At 42.7% G+C, this 19,425-nt stretch overlaps 1 protein-coding gene across 10 annotated transcripts in view; it reads right to left on the bottom strand.

The window, feature by feature from the left end:
• The window catches only part of Ank3 (ankyrin 3), a 606,272-nt gene that overhangs the window by 402,746 nt on the left and 184,101 nt on the right, over positions 1-19,425 (bottom strand). The window contains exon 1 of one of the 10 annotated variants that reach the window (XM_076916999.1): positions 18,971-18,989. The exons of the other annotated variants lie outside the window; for them this stretch is intronic. Within the exon in view, the coding sequence (XP_076773114.1) occupies positions 18,971-18,973 (3 nt within the window). The 5' untranslated portion in view covers positions 18,974-18,989. Of the gene's footprint in view, positions 1-18,970; positions 18,990-19,425 lie in introns of those variants that run through there. 10 annotated transcript variants of the gene reach the window in all.

Raw genomic sequence — 19,425 nt, 5'->3', positions numbered from 1 at the left:
CCTTCAAGATGAGAGCTGTGGTCTTTCACATTGACAGGTATCAACTGAGTTTTACTGATCCTGAGCTACTCAGAATATTTAGTATCTCACACATTTTCTGTAGTGATCCTATGTATGTTATTGGAACAAGATGAAAAATCAGGGAACTTACTTCTGAGACGAATAAGATAAATGAACGAGGACAATGCCATGCTGAGGACAAGTCACCTGATGAAAGCACAGGGGCTCATTTTACCAGTGTGTCCCAGAAGCAGAGAGCCAACCTAATTCTGAGAGAGAAGAAATCCCAGGAAATTGAGGAGACGTGAAGTAGGGAGAGACAGTAAACAGAGCTGAGATGTGTGATCTGACCGTGGAACTCAGTATCAGTTCATGCAGGATTCACAGACTACCTGGTAAACTGCTTATCTTCAGATGCTGCCTGAGGAATGCCAACTCTGGAAATGGGCACTCATAAACAAAGCTTTAATAAACACCCCACATACTTCTGATGCTCTCCATTCATGAACCTGGAATTTCTGGGCACCTGACAGAAACAATGAAACAATTCTCCCATAAAGAGAATTCCTTCTCAGTGCTATTTCCTGCTATATATATCCAGTCAGGTACAGGAGAAAGAGCCCTGGGAAGGGCAGAGAACTGGAGACTGCTTTTGGAACGTTCACCTGTAGGAGACAGAAACCATCTGGATTCTCCTTCTGCACCAGCAAATTAGCTTGCTAGAGGAAATTCAATCTAAGATAACACTTAAAGCAAAGTTTCCCCCTTGCTTCAAAGTATCAATGTTCAAACTAGACATGGTGAAACAAGCAAGCCTGTAAGCCCCAACACTCAGGAGGCTGAGGCTAGTGGAATTTGAGTATCAGGTCATCCTGGGCTACGGAATAAGACTCCATCTCAAGAAACAGACAAACAAGTATAAATGCTTGGGCATATTCTCAGGTGATCGGGAAGAAGAGAAAGAAGAACCACATAGGGCAGGTGAGGTGGACACAAGAAAGATCCCAAGGGGGAAAAGCTAGGCATGATGGACATACCTTTGATCCCAGTGCTCAGTAGGCAGAGGCAGGTGGATTTCTGGGTTGGATCAACCTGGGCTATATAGTCAGAAGAACCTGTCTCAAAACAAAACAAAACTGAGACGTGTTTTGGTTTTGTTAACAGGCTTATGCCAAAAATAAACACATCAGACAGCTTGTCCACAGCATTGATACATTAGTTTTACTATGATTTAGGGTCATGAAACACTCGTCACAATTAATTTTAAAACATTTCATCACCCACAAAGTCTCATTCCCATTAGCAATAGTGATCACTCCCAGTTGATCACAAACCCATGTTTGCACAAACCCTCGATTGTCTCTGCCATCTTATGTGCCTGGCTTGTTTCTCTTAGTGCGGTATTTTTTTGAGGTTGATCACTTCTGAGTGCATCTCTGCTCCATCCCTTTTCCTTGCTGGCGAGCATATTTGTCAATCATGATTTAAAACGACTATTAAAAAAAAAAAAAAAGCCCTTCATTTCTTCCAAACAAAGGCACCATGTACTGGAGGCTGCTAAGTCACTTAAACAGGACAATGGATCTCCTTTGATATGATTGACTTGTGATGATTTTTGCTTGTGCCTATAATGACTCCAAACAGAAATGAATATTGTGTGTTGTTTTTTTTTCTACTTATGAAATAAATTTAAAAATTATTTCCAGGCAAAATTTGAGTACTCCATAAACATCTACTGTAGAAATGAATGGTAACTTCAACAATGGTTAGACTCCAGAATCCAAAGAAATTTTTAATACTTAGTGGATAAACACCACAAGTACATGTAACAAAGCCGGAGTCCAAAAAAAAAAAAAACAAAAACAAAAAAAAACAAAAAAAAACAAAAAAAAACGGTAAGTGTGCGGTCACCCCACCCTGAAACACCCAAGAACGGACCAAAAGTGTCTTGTAGTCACTTACAGATAAGCTCTGGTGCCCTGTGTAAAACACACACATTTCCTGGCTCTCCTTTACTCAAGATGGAGCCAGGCAGGAAAACCCAAGGTGACCCTGACAAGCCGCTTCTTAGAAGTCTCACGTTCCCTCTCTCCAGTCTTTCCCTTCTAGTACTCAGCCTCTATAGGTCCTCTGGCAAGGTCACTGCTGGAGGCTCCCCTGGCTCAGCGCTAGCTGGAAGCAGTAGCTGAGCCCGGATCTACCTGCTTGGCTAGCCCATTCTGTTATGCAGTACGAGGTCTGGCCATCTTCACGGCAAGTGTCAGAGTGCCACACCGGTGGTTCTCAGAGTCTCGTCTAGATCAGCATCCACTAAGAACTTGTTGGCACCGTCTCAGGGTTTTCCCCAGTCCTACTCAACCAGAAACTCTGGGATGAAGGCCAGAGAATCTGTCTGAACACGGATCACTCTTTGGATGCAGGAAACATCTTGGCGGCCGCAGCTTTACAACTTCCTCTGGGCTTCTAAACCTCCTCTACCCTCACCTTGGGCTGTTGTCCTGGCTTCCAGCTTCTGGTACAAAGTCCCGGCTAGCGGGCTTGTTCTCACTTTGAACAGGGTTGCCAGTCCTTTCTCATCCCCACCTCCACACTCAGCTGGATCACTGCCTGTTGGAAGCCGCTCCCTCATTCACAGACCCATGCTTACCGCTGTCCAGTCAAATGCTCTAACCTCGATTCACCCTCTCCTATTCTGTATTTTCCATCTCCTATTATTAATTAGCATACAAACCAGTGCTTCCCAACCTGTGGGTCACAACACCTTTTAGGGGGTCAAATGACCTTTTCACAGGGGTCACCGCTTAAGATCAGAAAACACAGATGTGTACATTACAATTCTAACAGTAGCAAAATTATAGTTATGAAGTAGCAATGGAGATAATGTATTGGTTGGGGGTGGGGAGAGGTCACCACAACACGAGGAGCTGTGTTAATGTATGAGGAAGGTTGAGAACCAGTGCTCTAGACTGCTGTATGTCCATCTTTAAAAAAAAAAAAAGATTTCTACTACAGAGACATCTGCACAGCTATGTTCGCAGCTGATCTGTTCACAGTGAGGAAATGCAGTCAGCCTGTTGTCCACGGAAGATGAATGAATAATAATAATAAAAAATGACATCCTCATAGACAATGGAATTTTACTCAGCCATTAAAAAAAAAAAAAACCTTGAATTGTAAGATTTGCTGAAAAGTTAATGGAACAGGAAAATATTATATTAAATGAGATAACCCGAGCTCACAAAGACAAACACTATATGACAATGACTCTTTCAGACCTATATATTCTGGCTCCTAATTTTTATAAATATATATTTTATGAGAATGAGTACATGGAGGAGCCAGAAAAGTGGAAAGGGTACCAAAAGAAGGGGCTGGGGAGGGGGGTGTGATGTGTGTGATGTAAAAGTGGGAATACTCAGGGTAGAGGGTACATGTGCGTATGGGGAGCAGGGAGAGAAGCAGGGGGAGGGAGACTGCCAATCAAAACTTAGTGGGTATGAAAATACAGAAGGAAACTTGTTACCTTGCAAATGGATTTTAAAATTTTTTAAGTTTAAAACTTCAAAAAAAAAAAAAAAAAAAAGGAGGTGAAGAAATGGTTTAGCAGTCAAGAGGTCAAGAGTACTTGGTGCTCTTACAGAGGACCTAAGTTCAGTTCCCTACCTCCACATGGCAGCTTATAACCATCCACACTTCCAGTTCTGGGGGATCCAATGTCCTCTTCTGGTCGCTTTGGGCATCAGGTACATAGGTAGTTCACATATATACAGGTAAAATGAGTATAAATCATAAGGTGACTTTATAAAGATTCCTCTTGGCCTCTACATTCTAGGTTAGCTAACATCATCTTTTTAAACAAACAAACAAACAAACAAATGAACAAACGGAGAACTTAAAAAAAAAAAAAAAAAAAAAACAACTGAGATCTGACTGACATCAAATAAAACACAAATTCTAAGTGTTTCCGGATTCTAAGTCTCTCTCTTTCCTAGAGTCAGTTTCACCTCAGACATTCAGGCCCTCACCCACCTGACCAATAGAACCAAGACCAAAGGACCCTACTCTACAGCTGCAAGAAACACCATTATCTAGTATTCTATGCTGTCTGACACTTTAACTCAACAGAATGTGTTTGGCATTGATTTACTAATGTATTGGTTTGTGATGTCTCTCTACCTTGCTTGCTGAGTCCTCCTCTCTGATCAGACAGCACAGTGTTTCTCCATTCATTTGCTAATGGATAATTGGATGAGTTCCCAGGTTTTAAGTGTGATGACTAAAAACACAATGAATATTTGAAGGGGGCGTCATTTTGTAAACTGACGTCTTTGATTTAAAAAGGAGGAAGAGGAGGAAGAAAAGAAGAAGAAGAAGAAGAACAAAAATAATAAGATGGACAAGGAGGGGAGGAGGAGGAAGCAGGAGGAGGAGGGAGAGGAAGAAGAGAAGACAAAGAAGAAAAAGGAAAAGGAGAAGGAGGGGAAGGAGGGGAAGGAGGGGAAGGAGGGGAAGGAGGGGAAGAAGGAGGGGAAGAAGGAGGGGAAGGGGGAGGGGAAGGGGAAGGGGAAGGGGGAGGGGGAGGGGGAGGGGGAGGGGGAGGGGGAGGGGGAGGAGGAGGAGGAGGAGGAGGAGGAGGAGGAGGAGAAGGAGAAGGAGAAGAAGAAGAAGAAGAAGAAGAAGAAGAAGAAGAAGAAGAAGAAGAAGAAGAAGAAGAAGAAGAAGAAGAAGAAGAAAGAAGACAGACAGACAGACACAGTAAGGATCAACTTGAATAGGTTATTGTTTGCTCCTTCATCTTACAGGAAGTAATATTGGAGAGCCTCTTCCCTAACCCTAATCCAGATACCCAACTCTTCAATAAACATTCCTCTATGAATGTGAAACTTAACTGCATGAAAACCTTCATGAGAAATGCACGACACACTGACTACCTTATCCGTAAATACTCCAATCATTGCTGTTTGCATTCTCGCTCCTCATCCAACCGAAACCTGTGCCTCTTGTGTTTCCCATGGGATTGGAGAGATGGGAGAGTTGTCTTCTAGCAACTATAGGCTCTCAGAACTTGCACACTGGGTGCAAGCAGCAGGTGGCTAAGCACAGAATTCAGGAACCTAGATTTCATGGAGTCCAAGCCCAGCTTCATTCATTAGGACCTTCTTGTGCCTCAACTTCCTCATGTAGGACTACTACAGTGCCCACATGCCATGGTGCTGTATATGCCTCACCATGCATATGATGCTGCCTATCCCCACATGTTAGCGAGCATTAACATGCCAATTCATCGAGCTGAGCACAGTTCTCTGGAGGAGAGAGTGGGAGCATCCTGAGACCCTCGTCATGACGGTGTTGTGACACAGAAGATAAGTAACCCTGATGGTACAGGCTCAGGTAGCAAACTACATTGCATGTCTAGAGTAAACACAGAAGTAAAAGTTCATCAAAATATATATTTCAAACGTGACTGGGAAAGACCAGAGAGACTTTACAAGTGCTTTGTAAAGTGCTTTAGAAGCCTAAAGCAACACCTCCACGTCTGTGTCTTCTAAACTTGGTTTGGTATTCAGGCGGCATGCCCATTATATTCTGGAACTTTTCAGCTCAGTGTGGTCCATGCTAGAAGGGCCACAATCACCAGGGAATGTTCTGGAAGAATGACTCTCAAGCTTCACACGGAGCTGTCTGCTGGGAAGACACAGAGCTGCATGGCAAAGACGTGAGTTGGAGAAGCAGCTTCTGCATCCTTCCTTTTGCCTGCAGGGATGTGTGCACTGAGGTAGTTTGGGATGCCTGTTTCTCACTGCCAGGCCTCTAAATTCTGGTGCCCGCGAAGCTTCCCAGCATACACATGGGCTCCTGCTGAGGCCACAGACTGGCAGTCATGTTCAAGCCCAATAACGTGGTAATGGAGTCTTCCATTAAGTTGTAATATTTAAGACGACTCAGGTAGGAAACTCCTATAATCTTTCTAAAAATTCCAGCATAAAGGATTGGAGGGAGGCTTTTTTCTTTTCCTTTTGAGAAAATACACTTGCAATTATATAATTACACCATGAAGCAGAGCAAAGAGCACTCAAAGAGTTAGGCCTCCAGCACGGAGGCAAACCGTTACTTGTAAGTTCCAAGGAAACCCCCCAAAGGCTTGTCTTTAATAATTAACTTGCAAATCCGTCTTCCAAAGAGCATTTCATAGGTGCACTTATCACCACTGTCATCAAATTAAGGACAATTCCCCGACGTGCCTAGGTTTCTTTTCTCTATTCTTTTTGGCCCCCCAATTTCTAGAACGGCAACACGGCCTGCCGCTAATTTATATTTCCAGGGCCAGCAATGACTGGCTTGACGGGGCATTTGAATGAATGCAGAATAGATTTTTGCTTCTGCTGCTGATGTTACAGGGAAAGGAGGGACAGGACAGCAGTGCCAGCCTTCAGTCCAGAACTTCACTTGCTGTAGATACTTGTCGCCAATTGTGCCCAAGGGATTTCCAAGATAAGTTCCAGGCCAGTTCAAACAGGTACCAGAGCATAACATAGCATGGTTTGAGTGTGACACCCCCTAGCGTTTGTGTGCTGCAGTTTCATCAATATTAGAATTATTAGATATTGATTAGAATATCAATATCTCTTGCCATGTGAAGTCTTAAAGAACATCGGAAGTTCTGCTAGTAAAAGCATCACCAGATGAAGACTGCTGATCTCACATCTCAAGAACCAGGGGTTGGGCTGGAGAGATGGCTCAGCAGTAAAGATCACTGACTGCTCTTCCAGAGGTCCTGAGTTCAATTCCCAGCAACCACATGGTGGCTCACAATCATCTGTAATGGGATCCTATGCCTTCTTCTGGTGTGTCTGAAGACAACTATAATGTATTCACATACATAAAATAAATAAATCTTTTTAAAAATAGGTTAAAATAAGTCTTTTCTTTATAAAACATCTTGCCCCAAGCATTTCTCTATGGTAATAATGAATGGAATAACACAGGACATAGAGAAATGTTCCTTTTACTTTTCCTTGTATTAAGCCTACATAATCAGACTGTACAATCCAAGAAGGCAGAACTGGGAACAAAGCCCCTTCTTGGTACTTGGAGCAATTGCTTGGGTCCAAGCAACTGAAGAGAACTAAAAAAGAATTTAAAAAAAAAAAAAGAAGAAAGAAAAAAAAAATAAAAAAACCACATTGCTAAGACAAGAAGAGAAAATTAAATACACTCTTCTCAATGCTTTATAATTTCTTTTACTATTTCCCTCATAATTGGAATTCTGCAGCATATTCCATCTCTGGGGATATCCAATCTGCTCACCATTCTGCAGAATGAGTACAGAAAGGAAATCCTTTATATTAACAGTAGCTTTCCCTTTTATTATTACAGCTCAATTTATTCAACTTTAATTACTTCAAAGGCAGGAGCACCTTCTGTCCAAGATAAGTGACACATTTGAGTCCCACTTGGCATTCCTTCTGTATGCACCCTCTAATTCAAAAATTATTAGCTTGTCCTAATTTACAAAGTAGAAGGTCACGAGGCATGCCAGGTGGGAAAGAACCTTAGCTGGGAAGTAGTTTAACGGCAGACAGGTAGAGAGGGCCAGAGTCTCCTTATCCCAATCACTTTTACTATTGTACTGGCTGGTTTTGTGTGTCAACCTGACATAAGCTGGAGTTATCACAGAGAAAGGAGCCTCCCTTGAGGAAATGCCTCCATGAGATCCAGCTATAAGGCATTTTCTCAATTAGTGATCAAGGGGGGATGACCTAGCCCATAGTGGATGGTGCCATCCCTGGGCTGGTAGTCTTGGGTTCTATAAGAAAGCAAGCTGAGCAAGCCAGGGGAAGCAAGACAGTATGCAGCATCCCTCCATGGCTTCTGTATCCATTCCAACTGTGTCCAAGTTCCTACCCTGTGTGGGTTCCAGTTCTGACTTCCTTTGGTGATAAACAGCAACGTGGAAGTGTAAGCTGAATAAACCCTTTCCTCCTCAACTTGCTTCATGGTCATGATGTTTGTGCAGGAATACAAACCCTGACTAAGACAACTATGATATCTTCGTATTTTTATAGTTTACCAAAGTTTAGACCAACACTACTGTTTAGACCTGAAGGACATGGTCCAGGAAGAATTTGTTTTATTTGTTTTGTTTTTAAACAAGACAGCCTTAAAAGTAAAACAAACAAAAAAAAACCCTAAAATAATGATGATGATGATGATAACAGTAATATTAATAATAAAATCATTACCCAAGTAGTTATAATAAAGTCATGTTATTGACCTCCCAATAACAGTGTCAAAACATGTGCCTGTGGTTTTGTACACACAACGTACTTAATTATATCAGAAGAATCTTAATTCCCAAAGCCATCAGTAGAAAACCCACAGGCTACAGTTCTCTTTCGTGTTGAACGAGAATATAAGAAGATACAAAGCAAAATGCTGGATGCATCTCTGCCTGAGCCTGTCACTACACTGCTGGACACAGCCCCACTCAGCCATTCTCGCATAGAATAAGAAGGGTCTTTTGGAACAGCAATAGCCACGGACCAAAGAAGTTCATTTGATTTGCTCAGTGGCCGTCTACATTAAGCCAGTCCCCTCCACAACCATAACAAGCTACCTACAGGATTTTCTTGTCTGAAGTTTGAAATATAAGGCGTTAACATTAATCCCAAGCACTGCATCCATCACACAGGGCACAGTATGCCCAGGGAAACAAAACAGTCCCTATAAATCACCCATGAAAGCTCACCCCTGCATCCCTGAGAACACCACACTTTCAGCATCTTAATTTAGAGAAAGAAAATATTTTTAGAGGTTTTTCTCCCCCCCCCCCCCGCTGTTGTGGTTTTCCCCGTGGGAGCATCCATTATCACCGTCAGACTCCTGACAATCCACCCACAGCCTCTGTCTCCAAATCACTTCTGAGCCTCTTTTCTCCGGTGCTTTGTCCTAAATTGCTTCCTTCCCATTTGCAGCTCTGCTATCCCTAGACCCTTTCTCTTCTCTATCCTTAAATCAGAGGGCAGAATCGAACTCTTCCCATAGGATCGCAACACTTCACACCCCCAGAGGCCCTTGCAACCCAAAGCATGAAGGCCTCGGCTAGATTCCTGAGCACTTCATGTAAAACGCTGGGTGTGGTCACTTTTTTTAAAAAAATCACATTTGCTTTTAATTTATTAAAACCAAACAAACCTGCAACCCAAGGAGACTGTTTTCTTTGTGGTGGACACGTCTTGACAAGGCTCGACACTGAGCATCACTGTGCTTAAGAAAAGAATGCCTTGAACTGAACTTGCACATTTGGTGTCCATCCATTTAAAAAAAAAATATTTGTGTGGTGTGTATGTACATATGTGTGTGCAAGCATATCTCCCCACACGTGCGTGTATGGAAGCTGAGGACAATGTGGTGTGTGCTGTTCTGTCGTTTCACCACCTTACTTCCTTGGGACAGCATCTCTCACTGAACCTGAAGCTCAGATGGCAGCCACCAGGCTCCAGAGAGTCTCCATTCACTCACTACCCATCAGGCGGCAAACTCCCTGGAGTGGCCACGCCCAGCTTTTTAGGGGAGTGCTCAGGAAACAAACCGAGGTTTTCCCCTTAGGTTGCAAGTCCTCTTTCTTATGGAGTCATCTCAGTAGGAAAAATTTAGGGTAGAATCTCAAAGCCCTGATTCTGTTGGGTAGAACACCATCCCTACGCTTACCTGGGAAATCCACCAAAACGCCAAGCAGTGAAATCTTCCTACAATCAAAATACTTAAGTTACAGGGGGGTGAGGTGGGGTGGGGTGAGGTGGGGCTTGGGGGGTTAAGCAGTTTCTGGTAACTTGGTGATAGATTTCAATGACTATAAATTTGTCAGAGTAGGTGGCTAAATTGAAAGTTCAGCCATGTTAGGGTCTTAACCAATGTGTAAAGTGGCAGTTCTTTCAATCTCTGTTCATTTCTTGTCACAGAGTCCCCGTTAGCACTGTCTTTCCAGACACAGAAGAGTGAATAAACAGAATGAGACATTCTATGTCTTCAGAGGGTCCAGGAACCCAGACTAAGTCTTTCAAATTAATTGGATGGGTGACCAGGAGGAGTTTGGGAAGGGATGGGAGGAAGAATATGATCACAATAAATTTTATGAGATTTTTAAAAAAATAATAATAAGACTGTTATAAAGCATGGGAGTTTAAAAAAGAAAACGATGTTTAAACATTTCTTTTTGTTATCTTTGAGAAATGTTTATGTGGACTAATTAATGCCTCTCACCAAGAAAATCCATGGCAAGTTTCATGAGCCTAGGGAGCCTGACTATAGCCCAAGGTGCCGTGACATCACAGACCAAATGGACACAGCAGCCATCTTGGCCTGGGTCATTGGTCAACAATTTAATGTGACACTGAATGACGTCTGTGGTAACTTCCTTAGCTGGTGTGTGGTCACAGAACTTTGAAGAGTAAGTAGCCCTCGCCTAAGTCTTCCCTACCCCCATATTCACCCACAGATCGAGTCTGATACCAAGTTTGCCTGAGTTATTCATCTCATTTGCAAGTTAAACTTCTTTGAAGAGGATATTCAGGAGGCCTTAATCACATACACTAACCTGGAATTAGGTTTCCGGGTTTAAGAAGAAAGAGCTAACTAACTAAGCATGACAAAAAAGCAAGAGTTTCAATCCCTGGGTTGACAGGAAATGAACATACCAGATATCTTGTACAGGAAGAAAATCATATATATGTAATACGGGCCCAAGTCTTTGCAGATGCTCCACACAGCCCAGGCCCTATCCTATCCAAGCACATGCAAAGGGAGAGAGAGGCACACCGAGACAACAAGAGAGGCTCCTCCCAGGCAACGGTGCTCCCGGCTTTGTAGAATCCTCTACATGGAAGCAACTGAGATGTTTGTGTAAGACTGTTTTATTTCTTATTTGAGGGCTTCCAGCACATACACGATGAATTCTTTATATCAGAGTTACTCCCAAACTCTGCCAAATCTACCCTCATTCTTCCCCCATTTCCCTCTTACTTGGGTAGTTTTTATTTTGTTAGTAACATATAGGGGTGATATTTAGAAATTAGCACCTGGTAGGACTTGTTTCCGGGCAGCCACCATGTTCCCACTGCTCCTTGGCTCTGACCGGGGCTCTGGCTAGCTAGATGCGCAAGACCTGGCACCCACAAGACGCCAATCGTGGGGGATTGGCTCTGACAATTCCCATGCTACATCCACAAAGCTCGGCTGAACCCCAGACAATATCTGCCATCCTCACAGTACCTGGTAGAAATGAGACTCTCTAAGCTTAATGATTATCCAAAGGATTTATATATTTAGAACTGCTCAATCAACAAGATGCCCACACAATTAGAGTTGTTACCCAATAATCTAACCTTTTGATAGAAGTTGCTACCCAGGTTAGCTTTTGACCCATGTGTGGTTCTCCATGGCTGCTAGCCTCTTCCTTCTCCTCTCTTTCTCTCCCAGTGCCACCTCCTCTTCTATTGCCTAATCACGGAGCTCCACTGCACATACAGTGTAGCAGAACAAGTATCCTGATACAATAACCCACTGAGTCTCCTTAGTGTTCCCAGTGCATGCATGGGTGTGGGCCATCCACCAATAGTTAACATACTGAGGACAATAACATCCCTGGAGGGGAAAAAAGAAACCAACAACTTGACTCTTCCCCTACAACAACCATCAATTGCCAGCAGCAACTTAGCTGGAGCAGGACCTCCTAAGACCTTCCTCCATCCATGTTGGATGCTGGTTGCCTTGGCAACCTTGGCTGCCTTGGTCCTGCCCTGTCCAGAAGACACCCATTCACACCACTTCTTCATGGTCTCCCATTCTTGCAGTGAATCGTTCAGTTCCTAAGTCAGGCACCATAGTTCTCCACTGAGATCCAGAACATCCCTCTAAGAAGAGCTCACGGTCTTTCCTCAACATCCATCGCACTCACTCATAACACCACACTTCTCAGTCCCACAGACAGGTGTGTTCTTCCATCCTGCCATTGAGCACAGGTGACTGTTCTGCCTGGTTCTGTCTACCTTGGATAACGTGAATAATTTTAAAATGTCTGCCTTTCAAGGCTATATGTCCTAAACCATCTGATTCATTGAGGAAGGCTGGGTGAAGAGGCCAGAGGGATGTGCCTGGAGGGAGAGGTGAGTCATGAGGAGCAGCCAAGGAAGGACAGAGAAGGTGAGGCTGAGACACCAAGTGCTTTGCACTAACAATGTAGGGCAAGGGACTCCCTTCTTAAAGGGACACTCTCTTGATACAGGGCAGACCACGGTGCCATTTCCTTGTGTAAAGGACAGCACTTAGAAAATGAAACTCCGTTCTTTACTTTATTATTTCATTTTTCTTTTTTGCTGCTACAGCGTGAAGCCAAGGCCTTGAGCATGGTAGGGAGAGCATTGTCACCACTGAGATACACCTTTAAATTGTGAACTCAGTCCTTTAAATGAGGACAGAATAATTTTCCAGCATTCATCAAAATAATATATATATATATATATATATATATATATATAAAAAACTTTTGGCCAGCTGGATGATTCTTAGTTCAAGTGACAAAGTACTCTGAGCCAGCAAGGATGAGCCGGGGCTTCAGAGACAGGACAGTTCACATAGCCACACACAGAACAGAAACTCAGACCAAGAATACAGACACTGACTCTTCCCCATAGTAACAGACCGTATTAGCAAACAGGAGTTAGTATGTGACCTGATATGTCCTAAGGATATTATATAGGAAATACAGTAGGCTCCAGAGCCACACAGATCAGATTCTAAATCTTTTCTCTTCCAGGAGACTGACTTTTGCTTATCAGTTTCCCTGTCAGTAAACAGAATATGGCAGTAACTCCATGATGACATTTAACTCATGGAGGTATCTACGTTGAACTCCTGGCAGGACATCTGGCTTGAGAGAAAGTTCTCTGGGTAATATATGACTATTATCATCATGACCTGTGCTTATTATAGTATTATAGGAAGGAAAGATCAATGGCATATATAGGTTTAACTACCCAAGTTTGTGTGTGTGAAAAAAAAAAAAAATATATATATATATATATATATATATATATATATGTATATGTATGTATATATATGGTTCCTGTGTAGTATAACTGATTTACACAAACAATAAACAAACATGATTTATCCTGTTATGTAAAACTAAAGTGTATTTAAAAAGTTGCTAGTCATGGCGGTAACATGCCTTATGGTTGCAGCATTTGGGATTCTGCAGCAGGAAGATTGTTACATATTTAAGGCCAACCTAGGCTACATACCAAGACCTTGTCTCAAAAAAACCCAATTTTTAGAGGACTTCGGCATAAAAGGCCATTTTTTTAAATTACATTATCATCAGAAGCCCAAATAATCAAAACAAAATGGAATGTAACTTTATGAATGTATCCTCCAGAGCTTCTTAATCACGCTCTTAATAAAAGGAGGTGACAATTGCTGCCATCCACAATAGAGGAGATGACACTTACAACAAAGGAGATGTCATCTCCCAAGTGTCACAGCTATAGGTACCTTTCCACAAGATGGCCTCGCTTATCCTTGTAGGACAGTGGTTCTCCACCTTCCCAACGCCGCCGTGACCCTTTAATACAGTCATGTTGAGGTGACCCCGTAACCATAGCATTATTTACATTGCTACTTTGTAAGGGTAAGTCTGTCACTGTCATGAATCATAATGTAAAAGTATCTGCGTTTTCCAATGGTTTTAGGTGACGCCTGTGAAGAGGTCATTTGACCCCTCCCCCAATGGGTCGTGACCCACAGGTTGAGAACCAGTACCCTAGGAGCTTCACGAGGCATCTTCTCTAGAGTTGCCATCCCAACATGGCCAGTGTGGTTAGGTGACAGAGTCTAAAGTACCAGTTACAAAGGCACACACATTCATGTCTGAAAACAGAGACAGTCGACTTGAAAGGAAGAAGGGGGCAGGAGAAGGAGGAAGAGGGATAACAAGAGGAGACTAGAGAAAAGGATATGAGCAAGTCACGGTGAAATCCACCTGTGAAAACATCACAGGATATATGATTATATACCAACTAAAAAGTTAATTAAAAATTGAAATGTGAAAAGCTACAGGCTCAAAATGCTTCTTTGCTGTAAGTCAGAGATGAAGCCTTTAACAAAATAATAAATAAACCATTAGGAACTAGTCGCCCTGCAACTTGACCACTCAGTGGCCAATCACACACACGCATGCACATACATGTGCATGTGAGTGACATGTGTGGAACAAGGAAAACATGCTGTGTTGTCTTTTCTTTTAAACAATGCACTACACGAATTCCACTTTAACACACACTGCCTAGAGAGCCCATCAAGATGTCAAAGCTTACTGCCTGCAGAGGAATCAACCACCTGGGTTCAGTTCCTAGGGTCCAAGCCACCTGGAACCCCAGCTCCAGGGGATCTGATGCCCTCCCTGGCCTCTAGGGACATCTCATGTATATACAATTACACACACACACACACATACACCACATACACAAATAACCTGGAACCCCAGCTCCAGGAGATCTGATGCCCTCGATGGCCTCCAAGGACACTGTAACCCTCTCATGTATACACAGACAAGTATACACACACACACACACACACACACACACTCACACAACTTTAAGTTTTTTAAGAGGAGTTCAAACCCTAGGACTTAAAAGTAGGTGACACATTGAATTGGATTCGAAAACCACAAGGGGAGCATGAGGGATACAAGAGATTAGGCAATCCATATTAACTACAAGCTTGTTTACTTTACTCAAAGTATCTACTATGTGTTTATCCAAAACCTTAAAGAAAGGAGCTTCTGATTGGAAGGTGACAGGGGGAGCCTTGGCCTCTGTCTGAGATCCTCCTATAACAGGAGGCACCTGTTCACACTAAGACAGGCTGAGGGCAGCTTGTGGAGAGCAGGTTTGACTCAATGGGTCTCTGACAGCTTACGATGACTGTCTGACAACAGCTAGCTTGAAGCATGGCCAAAGAGAGACTGTGGGTCCCCTCTGCTTCTGGTGTGGTATGTGTCACACAATTAGACACATACCTTCAGAACAATACCTTGTTCTGAAGACTTAACTATAGTGGATACTTAAGGGGCAACAAAATGGATTTTGAAAGTCATTATTTTTGACTTTCCTTGAAAGTAGCCCATTTGAAAAAGGGATTGAAGTTAGTAAACAAATGTGTTTTGGGATCCTAAGAGCATCTGTCAGAGCCTCGTCTACACAGCACAGCTGAAGCTTCTAAAATAGTACCACCCATCCCTTAGACTCGGCTTCTGGGTTGCAGGAATGTAGGGGACAGAGGAAGGAAGTCAAGGGGCCAGCATAATGAAAGTAGCAAAATGGAGAATGGCCATCCTATAGGAGGATACTGGGACAAGTTCTATCCATAGGTTGGAAAGCATAGGAAGGAGTTAAGAGCTGGCATTGCCATGAATGTTTAAGTCTGAAAAGACAAAAACAAGTGTTGTTATCACAAACTGAACACTGATTCAAAGGTCAGGGCATTTTGGACTAGTTAAAGAAAGAAAGGTGAGTATAGCTAGGTGTCGGTGAGGACAGAGGGAGAATGCCCGATATTCTGTGATATTACTGACTTACATAAGGACAAATTCCTTTCCAGACACACAGAGCAAAGCTTGGAAAGCAAATACCATTACAGCTGACCCTTAGTTATAAATATTTCACTATCTCTCCTTCCAATGATAGCAATTATGGCTGAATGTTGATTATTGTTCATTTACAGCTGGTGGAATTAATTAGGCAAGTTTCCCCTCTACATTTGTGGTGTGATAAAACTATAATAAAGGTACAGAAAATATCTTGAATTCTGAGTATACACAGCTATTGTACACAATGGTTTAAATGAGCATAAAATGCCTGGTTTTTCTTTAAAATTGTAAGATGGACATGTGAAATTAAGCTTTTGAAAAAAAAATGGCATTTAATTAGACTGATTTTTTTCATTTGCTCCCCCTACCATTTTTACATAAACAATCTCTTATTTTTCCCTTACCAGGGATTATTTGAATTTTAATACATTTATTCTCAACAGTCAATTTCTGTTCAAATTAAGCACAAGCTCTTAGAATGTTATAAAACTTACATGTCAGGGAAGTAGATCTATTAGACAGCCAAAGTATAGAGTTCGGCCTTATAGGAATTGGTGTTTTTGAAAGGCAATGGTAGTTGCTGTTAGCCAAGGCAGGATCCACAGAGAAGCAGAAACCCCCAAATCCTTATTTTCTCCCCATTTCATCTCCTCACTTTCACATTCCCTCAGGACCCTGGGCTTCCAGAACCTACTTTAGAAAATGCTTGTTCTGTAGTTCAGACTTGAAAAATCCCTATGTGCATGCATTATAATCCCGAACAGGTCATGTCGTTGATCATGGTATTATGGCAAGTAACCGGGTGTGGCTGCATGAAGCAAGTCCCCCAAACAACTGTTTCTCCCACCACTTAGACCAAGTTTCTTCACTCAATGAAGCCGTCCTTCACAGTGAAGGGCTATAACGCCCTCCCTCAGAGGAAAACAACAGAGCACAGGAACTAAGTGATTTTCACGTTGGAACAACTTAAACAACAAACCCAAGGAGAATGCTTGCTGGCGCTGGGCTATGTGCAGATTCAGTCTTCCATCCCATTCAGTAGCATTAATTAAATGATATAGGAGATGTCGCCACATTGCAAAGGCTAGAGAAAGGGTTCAGCTATTATTACTAGAGAGGTGATGGCTGAACAGTCACTCTTTAAAGAAAGAACAACTCAGCTGGGGCTGGAGAGAGAGCTCAAGCTCGGCATCTCAAAGCAGTTACGGCCTTTCAGAGAGGACAGGAGTTCGATTCTCAGAACCCAGGGTGGGTTGCTCACAACCACCTGTAACTCCAGCTCTAGGGCAACCAAGGACCTCTTCTGGTCTCCATGGTACCAGCATTCAAAGTGTGCACATGTGCATGTGCACACACTCACTAAGTAAATCAATAAATAAGTAACCCAGATGGTACACTGCAAACACACTCAGGGGATTCCAGGGAGTCCTGTGCAAAGCACCCCCTGAGCTAACAGGCTTTGTCTGAGAATCCATCAGACAGGAAGAGGGCTGGATGACCATGCAAAGCTTGTAGGACTTAAAAGGAAAACTGGGAACCACACTATCCAAACAGGGAGCATCAAAGTTATCTCTAAAAGCTCTTCAGAGGTTTCTAGAACATTCACTCTCCCCTCCATGATCAAAAGTTCTGGGCCTCTCTATGTCAATGCTGCAGACGCAACTTCGCTTCTCACCGGAATTAAATATACATGACCGAGTCAATCCAAGTGAAAGCCGTGGCATTAGCAATGGATGCAACCATGCTTGTTGGTTTGAAGCACAGCGTTCAGGTTAATGTCTCCAACAAAGAAATCAGAAACATCAAATACAAAATTTAGGAGTTCAGAGTAAGGAGAACGGAAAGGTTCATGGGTGGGTCTGAGCTTCGCACTTAATCCCATCAATAACCCCTTTCAAATGCCTAGACCTATGTGTGAGCTTTTCAAAGACTATTTCCCCTCAGCAGAAAAGGTCTCACTGTAAATAATCCATGAGGAAGAGCAAGGTGTTTTTACATATAAAATATTTGTAAGTAATAACTACTGGCAAATGAATGGGTTCATTCGCACTTGTATCTAGTGCTGAGGAATGAAGGATTTAAAAGCTTGAGGGGTTGGGGAACAGTCTTTATTTGTTTATTATTATATTATTATTATATTATATATAGCTGTCTCTAAGACAACAGCCTGTCAATTAAGAACTCAGAGAACCAGGTGGGCTGGAGAGACCGCTTGGCGGTTAAGAGCACTGACTGCTCTTCCAGAGGTCCTGAGTTCAATTCCCAGCAACCACATGATGGCTCACAACCATCCATAATGGAATCCGATGCCTTCTTCTGGTGTGTCTGAAGACAGTGACAATGTACTCACATATATAAAATAAATAAATAAAATGTTTTTAAAAAGGATTGGGTGATCTGAACCAGAGTCTCCTCAAAGGAGAAAAAAAAAGTCACCTTAGATAGGTTATCACCTGGAACATTCAACCTTGAGCATCACCAGAAATAAGGTCACTAAATTTCTAAAGGTCAGGAGAGTTGTCTAGACAAACTTCCCTTAGAGGGGAAGCCCTCAGGGACAAGAAACCAGCATGTCTGGGTTCTTTCTATGTACTCCCACCTGAAAATGCACGTCTCAATAAACACTTCCGCACAGTATGTTCTCCAACAACACATGCCAACAATGAAAACCCCACTGGGAACGTAAATTTACCTTTTTGACTTCAGTTATTGAGAGTGGAGAATTGTAAACTTAAACAGCCAACCAAGAGATTTGACTCCAAATCACGTTCTTTGTTGTTGCTTAATTGTTTGCTTTCTTGCCAGGTAACTAGCAAGAGAGGAGGTAAAGGCTTGGCGGTCACACTTGGATCATATTTTAAACCTCTTACTTTTTAAAGTCTTTGACAACAGCTGTGTATATCAACAGTGACCTCAGTAGGACCTCCTATTCCCATTGAAGAAGTACCTGCAGACTTCCTTCTAAATAGGGGGGGGGGGGGGCAATATTTGGACATGGACATGAACGTCACTCCTTTCCCTCGCAGCCAAGTCATGACCTTCTCTTTAAACTGAGAAGATGCTATTCCTGCAGGGTGACACCATGGTCTCCTCCAAACAGGTTAGATGCTGCGTATAATGCTCCCGCTCTGTAAAACAGATCGTCTCTAAACCACTGGCTGGACAAAGAAACACCGGCTTTTGATACAATGTATCCTGCGCAACAAATCTCACTTCTCTTCTCGTCCTTTTAGCCTTGAGAGGTCGACAGACTCTCATTAAACCAAAGCAACAGCGCCACCATTTTGAAAGCTCCAATAGGGAAGCCGGGAAACGAAAGCTTACCATCTTGCTGAGTACACACACACTGGCAGCACTGTAACACTTGTACAGCAAGACTCAGTCAACTGTCTCCATGACGACCACGACCACGCCATGCTGGCACGAGCAAGAGCCACACAGGAAGACAGTGAGCACTGCCCAATGCCAGGTTCACTTACCTGTAAAAGAAAAGAAAAAAAAGATTTTATATTCTGTAATCATGGAGGCAAAATTATCTCCTAGGCTCTCTCTACTAATGAGTTCTGACTTAAACTATATCACGAGGTCAAGAGATAAACGGACTCCTGTGGACTTCGTTGGGGAAGTTCCCTTACCCCACCTATGGATGCTTTGACAGGGTCGGGCTAACTGGATACAAAAATGGGAGAGACTAAGACGAGATGGTGATGAACAATTGTTCTTCGGTTTATTGGTCAGCAGACACAACAACAGAGAGGGAAGAGAAATCTTGACGTTTC

The sequence above is a fragment of the Arvicanthis niloticus genome, chromosome 20 (genome assembly GCF_011762505.2).
Source record: "Arvicanthis niloticus isolate mArvNil1 chromosome 20, mArvNil1.pat.X, whole genome shotgun sequence".
In the NCBI taxonomy this organism is placed as follows: domain Eukaryota; kingdom Metazoa; phylum Chordata; class Mammalia; order Rodentia; family Muridae; genus Arvicanthis; species Arvicanthis niloticus.
Note: the sequence above shows the minus strand (reverse complement) of the source record. Positions and strands in the feature narration are given on the sequence as shown.